The 16,601-nt window shown below is 37.7% G+C and overlaps 1 protein-coding gene across 2 annotated transcripts in view; it reads left to right on the top strand.

Annotated features, from left to right (window-relative positions):
• Window positions 1–16,601, top strand: part of BTBD9 (BTB domain containing 9) — a 142,179-nt gene that overhangs the window by 77,281 nt on the left and 48,297 nt on the right. For both annotated transcript variants that reach the window (XM_061365977.1, XM_061365976.1), the window contains exon 8: window positions 11,825–11,934. In XM_061365977.1, the coding sequence (XP_061221961.1) occupies window positions 11,825–11,934 (110 nt within the window). The remainder of the gene's footprint in view (window positions 1–11,824; window positions 11,935–16,601) is intronic.

The following is a 16,601-nucleotide window of genomic DNA, read 5'->3' as shown; positions in this document are numbered from 1 at the left end:
CAAAGGAAGATCAAGGCAGATTTGTTGCTGCTGATACAGATACTGAATGTGATCCTCCCTATCAGTGCTCATTACTTTCATAGAATTCTCTCTGTAGATGTGTTCACAACGGTAATGCCTTTCACTGCAAAGCAGTCTGTACTGTGTTGGTGGTGTTCTGTTATGTTGAGCTATGGTGACCTGAAGGTGTTGTATAAATGAGAAATTGCTTCATTTACCCCAGTGGGAGATACTTCTTTCATTGATACATGTGATAATGGGTGACAACCTGGTTTGGTTTTCCTGTAAAAACCCAGTAACTGGTGAAAAATTGTTTAGACATAAATACATCCTAACTTCTTAGGAATATGTTATGTAATATCTTGAGACAAAGCAAAAGGTAATTCCTTCATTCAGCTTTCTTCTCTAGGTATTTCTGGATCAGCTTGTCTTACATAGCTTCAGCTGCAGATATATTGGCAGAAATAGTGGAAGCCTTGTGATAAATGTTTGAAGGAGTTATGCTAATATAGAAATGCATGCAGAAGTTTGATTTATTGCACCTTGATTTTTTTGCAGGTATTGATAAAGATGTTCAGTTGTCTTTCATTTGAGCCAGAATCATTAGCAAACTATGCCAGTGCAGTAAAGGTGTGAGCCAAAGAGCACACAAAACCAAGCTGATTTCCAGAAATTTAATAATTTTGATCATTTTATCAAAAGCATTGCAACTCCAGCTGTTAGACTTCGTGTGTTTCAACAGAATGAAACTTCATGGGTAGATGAAGATAGGTCAACGGAGCGGTCTGCCATAGTCGATGAGGAATGGGTTAAAGACCAGTTGAGCAATCTGGACATCCATAAATCCATGGGTCCAGATGGGATGCACCCGCGGGTGCTGAGGGAACTGGCGGAGGTCACTGCTAGACCGCTCTCCATCATCTTTACCAAGTCTTGGGAAACGGGAGAGGTGCCTGAGGACTGGAGGAAAGCAAATGTCACTCCTGTCTTCAAAAAGGGCAAGAAGGAGGACCCGGGTAACTATAGACCAGTCAGCCTCACCTCCATTCCTGGGAAAGTGATGAAACACCTTATCCTTGGTGCCATCTTAAGGCATATAAAGGATAAGAGGGTTACGAGGGGCAGTCAACATGGCTTCACCAAGGGGAAGTCATGCTTGACCAATCTCGTAGCCTTTTATGAGGAAATAACGCGGTGGATGGATGATGGCGGAGCGGTGGATGTGGTCTACCTTGACTTCAGCAAAGCGTTTGACACAGTCTCCCACAGCATCCTCGCAGCTAAATTGAGGAAGTGTGGTCTGGATGATCGGGTAGTGAGGTGGACTGTGAACTGGCTGAAGGAGAGAAGCCAGAGAGTTGTAGTCTATGGGGCGGAGTCTAGTTGGAGGCCTGTAACTAGTGGAGTGCCTCAAGGGTCGGTTCTGGGACCAGTATTATTTAATATATTCATCAACGATTTAGATGAGGGAATTGAGTGTACTATCAGCAAGTTTGCTGATGACACTAAGCTGGGAGGAGTGGCCGAAACGCCAGAAGGCTGTGCTGCCATCCAGAGGGACCTGGACAGGCTGGAAAGTTGGGCAGGGAGTAACTTGATGAAATATAACAAGGGAAAGTGTAGAGTCCTGCATCTGGGCAGGAACAACCCCAGGTTCCAGTATAGATTGGGAAACGACCTGTTAGAGAGCAGTGTAGGGGAGAGGGACCTGGGGGTCCTGGTGGACGACAGGGTGACCATGAGCCAACACTGTGCCCTTGTGGCCAAGAAGGCCAATGGCATCCTGGGTTGTATTAGAAGGGGGGTGGTTAGTAGGTCGAGAGAGGTTCTCCTTCCCCTCTACTCAGCCCTGGTGAGACCTCATCTGGAATATTGTGTCCAGTTCTGGGCCCCTCAGTTCAAGAAGGACAGGGACCTGCTGGAGAGAGTCCAGCGCAGGGCAACTAAGATGATTAAGGGAGTGGAGCATCTCCCTTATGAGGAAAGACTGAGGGAGCTGGGTCTCTATAGTTTGGAGAAGAGGAGATTAAGGGGTGACCTTATTAGTGTATATAAATATATAAAGGGGGAGTGTCACGATGATGGAGCCAGGCTCTTCTCAGTGGCAACCAATGAAAGGACAAGGGGTAATGGGTACAAACTGGAGCACAAGAGGTTCCACTTAAACCTGAGAAGAAACTTCTTCTCAGTGAGGGTGACAGAACACTGGAACAGGCTGCCAAGGGAGGTTGTGGAATCTCCTTCTTTGGAGACATTCAAAACCCGCCTGGACACGTTCCTGTGTAACCTTATCTAGGTGTTCCTGCTCCGGCAGGGGGATTGGACTAGATGATCTTTTGAGGTCCCTTCCAATCTCTTAACATACTGTGATACTGTGAATTTTCAGGTGCTTATTTATTTTGATGGATAAGTATCCCCTGGAAGGAACTTATCCGCAACTCAGTGTTGAGTGAATTTTGGATACTCAAAAGAAATAAGCTTTGGAAGAAAAGTCTTACTTTGTTTTTCTGCTTACCATTTACTGTTCTTCTTCGATTGCTGCCAAATTTATTTTAGGGCTCATGACATTAGATTTAAAACAGTTTCTTCTTCTTAGATGTTTTACCATGTGAAGGGAATTAAATGACTGGTTGTTAAATAAAATTGTTCTGTGGTTAAAGAATCAGTTGAAGAGACCTGAATTCAGTAGCTCAGTAAATATATTTCTGTCTTCTGCAGGCCTGCTCACCTGCTCACACATTTTAGTGGCATAGTTCATAGACATGTCAAACATAAATTAAGTTCATATTGTAGGAGATCAAGACCTACGTTTTAACAAAATGATAACATTTTCTTGGGGCTGTGGCACCCAATGTACTGCCTCAGCCTGATGGTAGTGTTTCAGAGAGCTAATATCCATTGTAATCAGTTGAATTGGTGCAGCGTTGCAAAGCGCTGTTTGGAATTAATCAAACAGTTCTCCTGATTGCTTATTAAATCAATCTGCAAGAGAATTGTGGCGAATTGTGTACGATAAATGTGGTTCTTCTCTACAGCTAAAACAAATCACAAAAAAAAAGAAACTAGAAAAAGAGAAGCAGCAGGAACAAAAAACAAGTTAGAGTAGTTGTCTCTCTTAAATGCCCTGTCTTTAAAATAATCAAAATTTAGCTCTTCTTACAGGAACTTGAGTTTCTGGAATCTTTATTATCTGTATACAAATATTGGAAGTCTTGTCTACCATCTCACTGCTGCTGAGCTATGTAGGGGTGTTTGTGCAGGTGAAATGTAGACCTACTTGTAATCCAAATTTATAATGTGTTTTCACCATGTTATCTATTATTTCCCATAAAACAAAATTAAAAATAACTACACCTATGAAGCCTACAAGGTTGAATCTGTTGCACTGTCCATTACTGATGAACAATTCCATAAATATTTCTTTTCTCCTTTATTTTATAGCTCTGTTCAAACCTGCAGTACTTAGCAGGTCTTGAATATGCTGGAAAGTAACAACTAAGGTAGCAACCATATATATGCGTGTAGCATGTGATATATCCAGTTGATACCATATCAGATTTTTCTCATAAAATGTAGAACTTGGTGAATTTAGAGATTGGTCTTTCACTGATCAGTCTCACATCAGGCATTTGTTTCACCAATATGAAAAACATAATTTCAATGAGACTTCCATTTTGTAGTGTCTGATTGGCATGAGATTCTGAGTCTTCACTGCATAAGGTCTAAAATGCGTCTAAAGAGTTATCATGAATAAGAGTTTGGTTAAGCTGTGTGTTGTCTGGAGCAGAACAGGTGTTGCACAGTTTATTTAAGTTTAGAAAAATCCACCAAAGTCATGAGAACTGACATTCCACTAGTCTAGGTAGGGCATTACTTTTGTTCTTTATTTTTTAGAGGGTTTTCTCCTACAAACATTGCTTCATTGAATACTGCATGGATCTTAATAACTGTATGATCTTATCTTAAGATATCAATTAACAAAGCCATTCTTGATTCAGATATAAAACACTTGAATATTAACAGTATGTGTTTTATCATAAGTGTTTTAAATGTCTCTGGCACTCTCAGCTTAGCCCACATTTCATCATTTCAGAATTGTTCATACAGCAAATTAAAATTGAGCCATCAATACTTTGCATCGATTTTCTAACCACCTCCAACTATAGGGAGTTGTTTTCTTAGGTACAAATTTGGAAATCATAAAAATGTTGATGGAAAAGATGTATCTGGTCATTTTTATGTTATTAACACATAGCTAATTATACTCAGGTATCTCTTAGCACTTTTCTGATACAATTTTAACATAAAAAATGATAGGGTTCCTTGCATATATCCTTGGATATATTTCTCAGTAAGTAAAAAGTTATACTGGGAGAGGAGGGGTGTTTGGTGGTTTTGTTGTTGTTCTTGTTTGTTTATTCATTTTAACCTTAACATTCTTCATGTGCATATATGACTCTCTTTTATGAGCCCTGGAGGTCTTATCTTATTCTCTTCTGCTTATATGTTCAAATACCTAGAGTTGCTGTACTTCTGATTAATAACAATTCATCCAAACAAGCCTTATGTAAAAAGGGTTCTTTCAGTAATTGCCCTCTCTATTTTTTATCACTTTCATCCTCTTTTAAAAAATTGACCCTTCTTTAACACTCTGTCAGAAACTGAGACAGCAAAGCTAAATACAGTTTTCTGTATGTATCTTCACTACAGTTTTATAGGAAAAAAAATCAATTCCTTGTTTTTTAAATCCTAGGTTAAAACACCACTTATTTCTTTGCTGAGATACCTCGATGAAGGTTGATATCTTGAGCACACACACTTGCTTCTAGAGCCCACGACAACATTGTTCTGTTTTATCTCTTACACACCATGACAGGTGTCCTTGGACCAAGAAGTAATTATTGCATGTTAAATTCACAGGCTGGTGGAATATAAGAAACTGGGAAAAATGGAAAGTGTTCTTGGATTTCACTGAACAGAACTTGTCTCTATTTTTTTTTATTCAATATGTTTAAAAATGTGGAGTCTACAATGTATCTATATAATGAATCCTGAGCTAAATTTACTCAACGCAATGAAATCACATAAGGGTTTTCTGTGATTCAAAGAAAGCATGTCCCATTGAAGATTATGTACATTTTGAAAAGAATGTGGCTCCATGTCACACCAGCCTGGAAGGTATGAGAGGAAACTCATGTCTGCTTTCTGCATCCTATCTGCACTTTGTACTAGAACCAGACTTCCTTAAGAGCAGTGCTTTCTTCTTGATTTTAAAGAATTATTTTTTCTATTTTTCTTTTTTTGTAATTTAATTTATTAGGGTTCAGTTTTGTGTATTCAACAGAGATAGCATAAATAAAGGTGATATTTAAGTTGGGTTTGGCTGCAAAATAGAATCAGAGAGAGGGTTAGTACAGATTCCATAGCATCAAAATCTTACTGTCTTCTTCTACCAGGTATTGAATTTATGTTGTGGAAGTCTATTATGAGATCAAGTGAAATTACAGATCCCTGCCCATATTCTGGACTGGTTGGGGTTGAGATCTGAGCTGAAACAAAACCTGCAGAGCCCAGTTCAGATTTGAGAAATTGAATGGAGCTATAGGCACATGATATAAAGATTCAGATTCAAGCAAGTTTTTCTCAAATTTGGCATTTTCTAGGGGGGGAAAAAAAAGGGGGGGATAAAAAAGCAGGAATGAAAAAGCTTACCATTTTAAAACTCAGTCATACGTACGGAATACAAAATGTATTATCACATCATACAAATGTTACTTATGTTCCCATGCACATCAGTGTTAGTTTGGTTAAATATGTTCAAAAACATTGATTGCTTGGTTGGTATGTTGCTTATATACAGTACACAAGCAATTATATATACTGTGTAATTGTTGTATATCAATAGTTTTAACTTCTTGAATGCTGAAGCATAGAATACCTGGATACACATTTTAGAAATTACAGAGATAAATGGTTTTGCTTTCAAACTGCTACACTGTTTCTTGTATTTTCATGAATTGCAAAGGTGTACAAGATTTGCAGGTATATGCTTTTCCAATTAGAGGTCACTAAGAATTGAGCTTCTTCAGCCCAGAGAAGAGAAGGCTTCAGGGAGAGCCTTGTAACAATCTTCCAGTACCTAAAGGGAGCTTGCAGGAAATCTAGAGGGAGACTTTCTACAGGGGCATGCAGTGATAGGACATAGGGGAGTGGCTTTAAACTGAAAGAGTTCAGATTCAGATCAGACAGCAGGAAGAAACTGCTCACCATGAGTGCAGGGAGGCACTGACACAGGTTGCCCAGAGAAGCTGCCCCATCCTTGGCAGTTTTAAAAGCAAGGTTGGACAGGGCTTTGAGCCACCTGGTCTGGTGGAAGGTGTCCCTGCCTGTGGCAGGGGGTTGGAGCTAGATGATCTTTAAGATCACTTCCAACCCAAATCAGCCTATAATCTCGTCTTGTGTGTTTTGTTTGATTTATCACTGTTTTCTATATTTGCAGAAGGGATTTCCTTTGGTATGAAATAAACTCTATTAGACTTTCTTATCTATATGCAGGAAAATTTGTCTCCTGTCAAAAGAAATGCTTTCCATATTTGTTCTGGTTTGATTATTTAGTTTATATATTTACTTAGGGCCACTGTTTTACTACATGATTTAATAAATCTGATTTTTTTCCCTCCTTGCTTTATTTTATTTTTTTTTTTGTCCTGTTGCCATGCATCTGTTGATTCAGCTGTGTGAGCCTGAAGGATTATATGTTTTATGGAGTTGTCAGTAAATGGAGTTTAGATGGTGGCGAATAGCAGTGTTTCCTTTTCCACCAAAAGAGAAACAGAACATCATCTAATGCCCTTGTGTGTGTGGCTGTATCTCATGCATCTCTGTGGCAGTGATCAGGATGTAAATGTTAGCAGTTGCCACGCAGTTAGAGGATATACAAGTATGCAGGACTAGCTCTCGTGGATTGTATCAGATGTTTCACAGAGGAACATTAAATGCCAGGTTCTTTAGAGCTGGGCTTGCACATACTGGATTTAGTTATTTTAGTTCACTGTTGCTCTTCTGGGTTGCTTTAATAGTAACTTGGAGTGGATATCAGTGCAAAATACCAGTTAATTTCCAGTACGTCTCCTTACTTAGTCTTCTTTCTTAATATCCACCGGGGATTTGAATCTGTGCATAATATATTCCAGAGTTTGTATCTTTGTGGTGTTATTATAATAAAGGATTAAAATGGATCCCAGAGTATGCATATTTTAATGCTTGAGTCATATGTCATACATACTGTTCTGAGGCAGGCAGATGAACTTTGGTATTGGTAGTCCTCCAGGTCAGGGTACTCACAGCTGAATTAGTGGTATGCTCAGCAGCAGCTGTTATCCAAATTAAATATGTCAGATGTACAAATGTAGAGAGAAGTAAAACCTAATATAGTTGTTTGGAAGTCTGTTTGTTGTCAGAACACAGTACTCAAGTCATAGTTTCATGCAGAGTGAAGAATTGCTCTGGGGAAAAATAGGGGATGGATAAGGGCTGTTGCCACATGGGTGCCTAATTAATCAGCCCACATAGTTCATTCAGATTTTAGTACTTTAAAACGCATAAATACATGAATAGAAAGGAAATGTTAAGACAGCTAAACTTCTGAAGTTGGACTTTGAAAGATACATGGTTACTGCCATTTTAAGATCCATTGATCTCATAATGATGTCTTCTAATGATTTCAAAATAAGAGCCTTTGGGAAGGGGTATAGTGTCCAGTCTACAACCGTTTCAATGTATAGGATATGAACTGTGATTCCTGGGTGAAAAAAGAGCTGTTAGATACTTTTTTCTGATCCACCCAGTCACCTCACGTCTTGTCTACCATGCATAACATGGCAACAGTGAATGTTGTGTTTCGGTCTAGCCTTGCTCCATGTGGCTAGTGACCTTTCCTTAGGTTTAAAGTCCTGATAAAAAAAGGAGTTGAATTTCAACCTCTTCCTGGTCAAATGCCTTAAAGAACAGATATATAAAGAGGGATTATCTGCACCGGTATTTACAGCAGTTCTGCCGAAAAGGGTCCCAGCTTTGGACTCCAAGTTGACAGAAGGATAACTGAAATGTTCCAGTGTTATCCACATAGTTTTCAGCACAAATACAAAATAGCACCTTACAAGGTATTGTGAAGAAATGGAACTGTATCGCAGCCAAACCCACTACAGTATGTTCTAAAAATTGGAGTGATCACACAGAACATTTCATGCATTTTAAGCATTTGTCAAAGTTGTGTGTGCTGAATAACTGTTCATATTAATCTTGTTGCCTGTACTCTTATATTCCACCTAACAAATCACTCAAGAAAAAAAAAAGATATGGTGCACATAGTCTTGATTGCATTTCCAACAAATTCTGCCTTATCTCTACAGTCTCAGGCTATGGAGGCTTTAGTATTTTGCATTAAATGGAATAATAAACTACAATTCTTGTGCAAAACCTGAGCATGAGATTTTAGAATTTAGGGTGTTTAAAGTAATTTTGAAGATTGCATTATTTTTAATTTCCACCAAGTGGAAGAATGAAAGATTCAGACAGGAAATCATGCTGATCATTCACCTTGAGAGAGATAAGGAAATAATAAAATATATGCAGTATACGGGGGAGAAAGGATGAGTTTTGTCATATCATTATGTTCTACCTTGCAATAATATTACATGGAAATAATATACTTCAGAAGATTAATGTATACATTATTATTTTAATGGGTGGGATTTTGTTTTATATTGCCACAAAATTTCAGCTTTCCAGCAATGTGAAACATTGTCACCTATTGTTCAAAATAACTAGTAGGTTATTTAGCATACAAAGAATACGGTTTGTGCCTTTCGACTTGTTGGCAGAGAACTTTGATGACCTGTGAGTGACATGTTACTTAACCTAAGTGTGTGGTATGATAAAGACACTTTTTCCCATGGCAAAGTATTCCAGTTTTTTCTTTCACCTTCTCAATATATTTCAAATAAACCCAAACTATAAAAGCCAAAACCAATCAAGAGCTTTGCACCAATGTTACAGTTTTGTAACACACACACACACGCACACACACATACACAAAACCCTGATTAAATTAGTTTTTAAAAGTAATTATGAAGCATTTTCTTGTGTTTCTGTTAATAATGCTATTTTCTTTATTCTCGAAACTCTGTAAAGCAAGTATGTCAGAGTATCTTCATTAGTAATGCTCTGTTGGTTAGCCTGGAGCGGGTTTTGTCCAAGCAGCACAACTCAGTCAATACCTTTCTTGTCTGAGGAAGATGAGGGAGTCTCGGTGGCAAGCCAGCCTCTGCATGCACTTAGAAATGTTTCAGTATTTTTCCTATGTTTAGTTGAATTCTGTGCTTATGATACTGAATAGAACAAGAGCATTTGCTGTTGTTGAATCCTGGTTGTTGCCTGTGTATTTAGGGTTCCTACTGTACTTGTGAATTGCCAAAAAGAAGATAATCTGAAAAGACTGAAGGAAATACATCTGTGTCTAACTTTAAGGAGGAGGCATACATCAGCTGAAGATGTCTGTCAGATCTCCTAAAACTGAAAGGTTCTTTCAAATTTCAGGTTAACTGTCTCTGAGCAACAAACTGTTAGTCCCCTGAATAATTTGATTATAAGCTTGTCAATGGATTTTCAGTGCCAGTTTTGCTAGGTTGGCTTTGTGAGCAGAAACCTTGGGGTCTTGCTCCTGTGTGTCCACTGTGCTTCTGCTATGGCTGTACATGGCTGGGTGCCTCTTGAAAAACAGTGCAAAATAACCTCAGCATGCTATGAAGAACTGAGGCTGATAGAGTTTTGCCTTCATAATGTGAATCCCCAAATGTGGCATTTCACATACAGCCTTTTGCGGCAGCTCACATGGGCAGGTCTGGGAAAAAAATGCTGTTTCCCTGAACCTCAGCAAAGATTCTTGAGATGCTCTTCGCAGGCACTTGTCACAGTTAAATAGTGAGGGAAAAGTTCTGGTTTACCCCTAAAATATAGCTGCACCTTCTTTATGAAAAAAATAATATTTTCTCCAGTTTTGCCATCTTTAATTTTTCTACATAGAAATTCTTCCACATTCCTACTTGCAGGAAATTTGCTACTGTGATAGTTAATCTGTGAGGTGATATTCAATATGAATTAGCTTATCATTCTTCTTTATTTTAAGTCATGATAATTAAAATATTTTAATTGAAATTTTGAGCATATGTATTATAAAACGGTGGTGAGGCAGTGGAATAGGTTGCCCAAGGAGGTTGTGAATGCTCCATCCCTGGCAGTGTTCAAGGCCAGGTTGGACGAGGCCTTGGGTGATATGGTTTAGAGAGAGGTGTCCCTGCCCATGGCAGGGGGGTTGGAACTTGATGATCTTAAGGTCCTTTCCAACCCTAACTATTCTATGATTCTATGAATATCTAATATTTTTTTCAAAATAAAGCTATTACATAAGCTAAAAGGATCAGAGGTCAAAAACGTCAGTTTTAGTGATGATACTCAGGTAGCGTAGTTGTCTCTTGCAGTCATTTGCATGTAATAGATTGATTTTTTTCTATGTATGGTAAAGATGAATGAATGTCAGTAATAACAGCCAATGAGGCTTGCTTATAAGAGCTCTTTCATAAGGCACTAAAGTGAAGTGTAGGAGGAGGTTGAACATTAGTAAAAAGCTATGAGGTTTTTTATTGCCTCAAAAAAAAAATCTCAGGTGAAAGCTGTGCATCTTTTCAATTTGGTATGATGAAGAACACAAGCCAATATGATGCTGTTGGTGAATGCCCATTATGTTGGAACTATAATTATGTTATATAACTGAAAGGTTGTTTTATACAGAAGACTGAGGATATTGGTTAAGATCCATACATCCTAGTACTTTTTAATTGAAATTAATTAATTTAATACAAAGCCTTCTGCGTTGTGGGTAGCCCATTTTATGGGTAGTGATATTTGGTTTAGGTAGTTTTCTGTGTTGCTTGTTAAACGTTTATTGAGATGGTGTACAATATTCCATTTAGGATTTTCTAAAATTTATAGTAAGAACTGTTGGATCTGTTCAGAAATTGGGTGAATCAGACTAAATCAGAGTTTAATGGCTGTTTATAGAAGGTGGAGCCTCCAGGGTAATACTGAAGGTGAACAGGTGTTCAAGAACAACTCTATTTGATTTTCAATTAGAGTCTAGAAGTATAAGTATATAACCAGAAATGGAATCCAGAGCTTGCTCTGTTTCATAACACTTGACTGTTCAGAATTACTTTTTTGTTATTAATATACACCAGCAAAGACATTGATACCTTCTACATCAAGTGCTAGAATTAGAATCAGTCATGTTGAAATGGAATTAATTTTTGGCTTCTGCAGCGCAGTCTCACTGATCTGTTGGGTTTGTTGTGCCTGTATGAAATCTTTCACTCTTGAGCAGAATAGTTGATAAAGCCAATTGTTTTTGTTGTTATTTAAAACTTCCATGAGCACACATTTGCACTAACAGACCATTTCTGAACCAGAAGGTCCCTCATTTTGCTTTTCTTGGCAAAGTCGTCCAGAAAGATATTTCTGATAGATGTAACAACTCTTTAATTATTTTTTTCCTTAAATCGTACTGGAGCCAGCATCCTTAATAGATAGAAGTTTGCTGTGAAATTGATACGCTTTTAACTCCTTTTATTATTATTTTTTAACAGTTACTCAGTTCTTAGAGGTCTGCACAATACAGTCCAATTGAATCATTTGTATTTTAGTGCATAGAATTTTGTCATACTTAACTTGTGCTACTTACATTTTATTTTTTTTTTTCTTTTCTCTGTAGGTATATTCGAATTGTTGGGACCCACAACACAGTGAACAAAGTTTTCCACATTGTGGCATTTGAATGCATGTTCACAAACAAAACCTTTACTCTTGAGAAAGGTCTGATAGGTAAGAGATAAAAGTGTTCTCCTTTTACATGAACTGTTGCAAATCCTTGCCTTTTAAGACTGGTCATCACTGTACTCTTATTCTCCTGCTGTTCCCACACAGAAATCTCATGAGTTAAATGATGCTGTAAGCATAGAACTGGTTGGCTAGTTCTTGTGACTTCTTTGAAATTCCAGTTCTGTGGATTAATTATTGAAGCTGCAGGAATGCTAAAGTTCAAATTAAATCAACTACTGCTGACAAGGTCACTGGTAATTGAGACACTGTGCTGCTAATCCAGTTTCTCTTTGCATGTCATTGCTCTTGCCTGCCACTAGGTTAGCCTGAGTTCTGTAATGAGGAGGGAGAACCAGAGCTATTTATTACAGTGAAGATGAATTTAGGTATTTAGAGACTCCTATACAGCCTAGTTTAAGCTGCTGAAAGTAAACTCTCAGGTGTTGATTTTCCCCCAAAGAGTCATAGACACACTTAACCATGGCAGAACGTTACATTGGCTGCCCGTGTTTTCAGAGCGCCACGTTGATGGAGCTTTCTTACCTCTGGAGATCTGAACAGTTCATGTAATATTGTTTAAGTACCACTACATAGTGCTGTATTACTTAAGGTAGAAATCCCCAACAGACCAACAATCCTGAATGATAAACTATGTCAAAGTAAGGTTTAATAACTTCTTTTTAGTAGTCTAGACAAGGTGATTTCTGTACATTCTTCCATACAAACTCATGCAACTGAGATACTAAAATTCACTGGGGAGAGTTTTGTGCCCCTTTCAGTAGTTGACTAGTTGAGGGTTTACCACAGTTTCCAGCGTGAAATTGAAAATTTCAGCAAAATTCTAAGTTCATGCTGGTTTTAAACATATATTTAGATTTTAATTTTACACATATAATAGCTGGAAAAGAAAACAGTTTTCAAAAAAGAATGAAAGAGTAGATACTAGTAAGACAGATTTTTTTTCTTTTTTTTTTTTTCCCCCTGATAAAACTGTAATACTTAGCTGTGAAAAACTGAGGAACAACTTCTCCAGCCCATGCCCCCTGTGTTATACAAAGGCATCGTATGGTTACAGCTGCTGTCATGAGGTTTGTTGTGTAATTTAATGATTTTTTTTTTTTTTAAGGACTGAATAAGTAGCCTGGCAAATCACACTTGACCAATTTTTATGTTATATAGTCCCAAAATATGAAGCTGTACCATAATGCAAATAGAAAGTTTTCCTTTTCTTTTAGGGAGCTTGCTAGTATTGCAGTTGCTATTGACAAGAAAATAGAATAAGCATTAAGGAAGAGCTGTGTTTAAAGAAAACATCTACCTTAGTAAGCTATCTAGTGCAGAAACAAAATATTCAAGTTTATTAAAACCTTTGAGCTAAATTTCATATTTATCAATGCCAGCTATGAATTTTTAAAAACTTTGTACAAAATCAGAATTCCTGTGAGCAAAGAAGTGGTGCATAGATCTGTATGTATTTGGTTTAAGATTATCAGTCTTACTTACCAAATACTTAATTTAGGGCACAAGTAATATATTTGCTTGGTTGTTTTGGTTTTCTTTTGTTTGGTCATAACAGTAGGCAAAGGTAGTGAATCTGTGTATGTTCATGAAGTGTACTTGTACCATAATTGGCTTGTGTCTCATATACTGAATGTTATTTTGTGGCTTAGTGAGCATTTTGTTGAGGCAAACTGTTTGATCTGTTTCAGCATTTCATGCGTTTTAAAGATAATCTCGGGATGGACACTTTGTATGGCTTAATTAAAATTCCTGCATTTATGATTTTTGGGTTTTTTTGGAAGTTACAGAATCATGCAGGGAAGTAGGGTTTGGACTACACAATAGTATGTATCCATTGTTGTTCATGGTGATCAGTGGAATTACACTGTCATTCAATATGGATCAATCAAGCTGTTGTATCTGTGAGTCATTTGAAGTGATCTATAGTAAGCAAAGTGAGGCCTGTAGGGCTGTACAGCTTTTTATATTGAAGGGATGGTAGCGAATGCAACTAATGGGAAATTAAAAGAGAATTCAGTGAGTAGTTAATTGGAAGAGGGGTGTGGACCAACTTCAAATAGTAAGTAAAGCAGCAACAGCTGGATATATGTGTATGGCACTGCAGAATTTATGATGAGAAAGGGGCAAATTGAAAGATCTGGGGCTAGTTGAGGGCAGTCCAGTTTGAAATGGTGCAGGGGCACAAGGGATGTTCCACCAGAATTTATGGCCAACAGTATTGCCTATTCAGAAATATTCTCAGCAGCTCTGATAAAAGCAAGACCTTACATCCATGTAGTGCTTTGTTTTAAATAGCTGTGATTGTTACTGTAAGATAGCATGTTGTCTGGCTCCCTTGAAAAAGCAGGCTGTCCTAGTACCACTTCTGGAAAAAAATCTTTACAACTATCAGTGGGGTAGTTGGCACAGATCTATTTTGTTGCTCTAATGAGGATTTGCAATGTTTGTTTCTATTTCTGCACTGACCAGATAGGGTAAAGTGAACTGAAAGCACTTAGGAAAGCTCCACAAGATACATCAAAATGCAGTAATCAAAGTAGGTTCTTTTTAAGCTTAACTGTGTGAGAAGCTTTCATCCTCAACTCTTGAAAAGCAGTATTAGGTAAAACTATTAGTTCAGTCTTCGTCCTGGATGGTATCACATGTTGTATTAGATTAGGTTAGAAGAAACACGGCTGCTGTATCTATAACCTGCTTTACTAAGAAAATGAAATGTTGGTAAGCCCTTGAAGGTCATATGGCCCTTTCAGAAGGACTTCGTGACCCCTAGTTCTGGCAAAGCAACACTGAAGACAACATGCAAAGAGTTTGTAATTTCAAACCTCATTCCGAAGAAATAAGGCCACAGGGATGTTTAGGGATCTTACGTGGAGATTTAAGGATAGTTAGTTATTTAATTTTTGTGAAACCTTTTCAACTTGATCAGAAAGCTGTATATACAAAGACGGTAATTTATCAGATATATTACTACTGATACATACTATCTATGTAATGGCTGTCGCTGTAAAGTGAAGATTAGAAGGCCGGTAAACAAATAATAAAAATGAAGTACAGTTTCCTGATAACAGCAATTTTATGTTGCTGTGGTTTTGCGTATAAGGTTTTCATGACAAGTGTTGACTTGACGTATTACATTTAAAGGTTAGTATGGAAGATGATTTATGCAGTTACTTTATACAACACTACATGCACTACTGACTTGACCCATTGGTAGCTGAGAAGCAGTTTTGAAGTAAATATAGCAGGAAGTGCTCTTTCTAGCACTGTCTGGTGTTCTAGTATTGGTTTACCCTTGGTTGTCTTGTAAAATTAAGTGACAGAAATTAATTCAGTCCCATGAAATTATTCCCTAACACAAGCGTTGGGGTTGAGATGTCATTTTCCTTTCAGCATAGTATTATCTGTAATTGTGTAAGTATGTGGACTGATAACTTACTAGTTTCATGAGATTTATATAACCATTATATTTTCCAGAGATGTAAATATTTTTTAAATCTGAAAAGCATAGTATTTGCTTTTAGTAAACTTCCACTTCTGAAATTTTGAATGGCCTTTAGTCATTAGTATTTAATCTAGAATCCAAAACAAATGAAGATTTTTACAAGCTAGAGACTTACTCTTTTGGAAGCTGAAGCAGTACCCGGCATGATGTGCTGTTGTGTAAAAGAATCTAATCTACCCAGTGACAAGAAGCTACAGCAGTGGGTCTGGGGCTGCTTCTGTGTAATACCACTTTTGGCTTGGGGAGGGGTTTTGCGGGAGGGAGGGGGCTTGTGATTTTGTTTGGTTTGGTTTTGGGGGGGGGGGGTGTTCACCTAAATATAGGAGCTAATTCTTGTTTTTCTGCCTCAAAGGGAAAGAAAATTATAGCCTTGCTTAGTCCTTTAATCAGTACTTGGTGCTGTGGAGCAGTCAAGGACTATGCATGCGTGTCACTTGACCAGCCTACCATCCTGTTTCGAGCCTGGTTAAGGTCATAGGGAGCGCAGTTTGAAAAGCTTTTATATGCAGTTGTGTTTATCTGTAGTCTGTCTCAGTCTATCAAACTATCTGGTACAGTGCACACAAAAGGGAGAACAGTGAATAATGACTGAAGAGTAAGAGATTGATATAAAACACTGGAATGTCCTTGGTCATCCTCTGGGGAATGCTGTTTAGCACTTACGAATCATTATGAACCTTCATTTGTGTGCTGTCCAATGCCTTGGAACTTGTTTTAAAAGGGAAAAAATGAAATGAATAAATAATCATTCACTTCTTTTTTACCTCTGGCAGTTACTTAAAAAAATAATAATAAAATACGTAAGAGAGAAACCAGCCCTATCAGTTTCCTAGTGTGTGATTCAGCTTTGTAAAAAACTGTTCTATGTCTCTCCAAGGAAGCAGTTAGAGATGCTGTTTTTTGTGTCTAGCTTAATGTTGATGCCACATAAAGCTATCATAATTTGTTTCTTCTCTTTTTTTAAAGGTTAGTCTCCTTTTGAAACCATGTAGGTTTACCCAGCAATTAAGTCATCTCTGCTGCAAGCGTAGCCTTAGGAGATTATGAAAATTTGAAGTCTATCTAAATACTGCAGGGATTTTTTTTCTTTTCCTCTTTCTGTGGGAAAGGACAGCCACATGGTCAGTTTAGTTATTGCTACCCATTC

This window comes from Neopsephotus bourkii, unplaced genomic scaffold (genome assembly GCF_033783945.1).
Source record: "Neopsephotus bourkii isolate Nb327-2 ecotype Australia unplaced genomic scaffold, CSIRO-AGI_Nbou_v1 NB_1292, whole genome shotgun sequence".
Classification (NCBI taxonomy): domain Eukaryota; kingdom Metazoa; phylum Chordata; class Aves; order Psittaciformes; family Psittacidae; genus Neopsephotus; species Neopsephotus bourkii.
The sequence above is the reverse complement of the archived record's forward strand: the minus strand, read 5'-3'. Positions and strand labels throughout refer to the sequence as shown.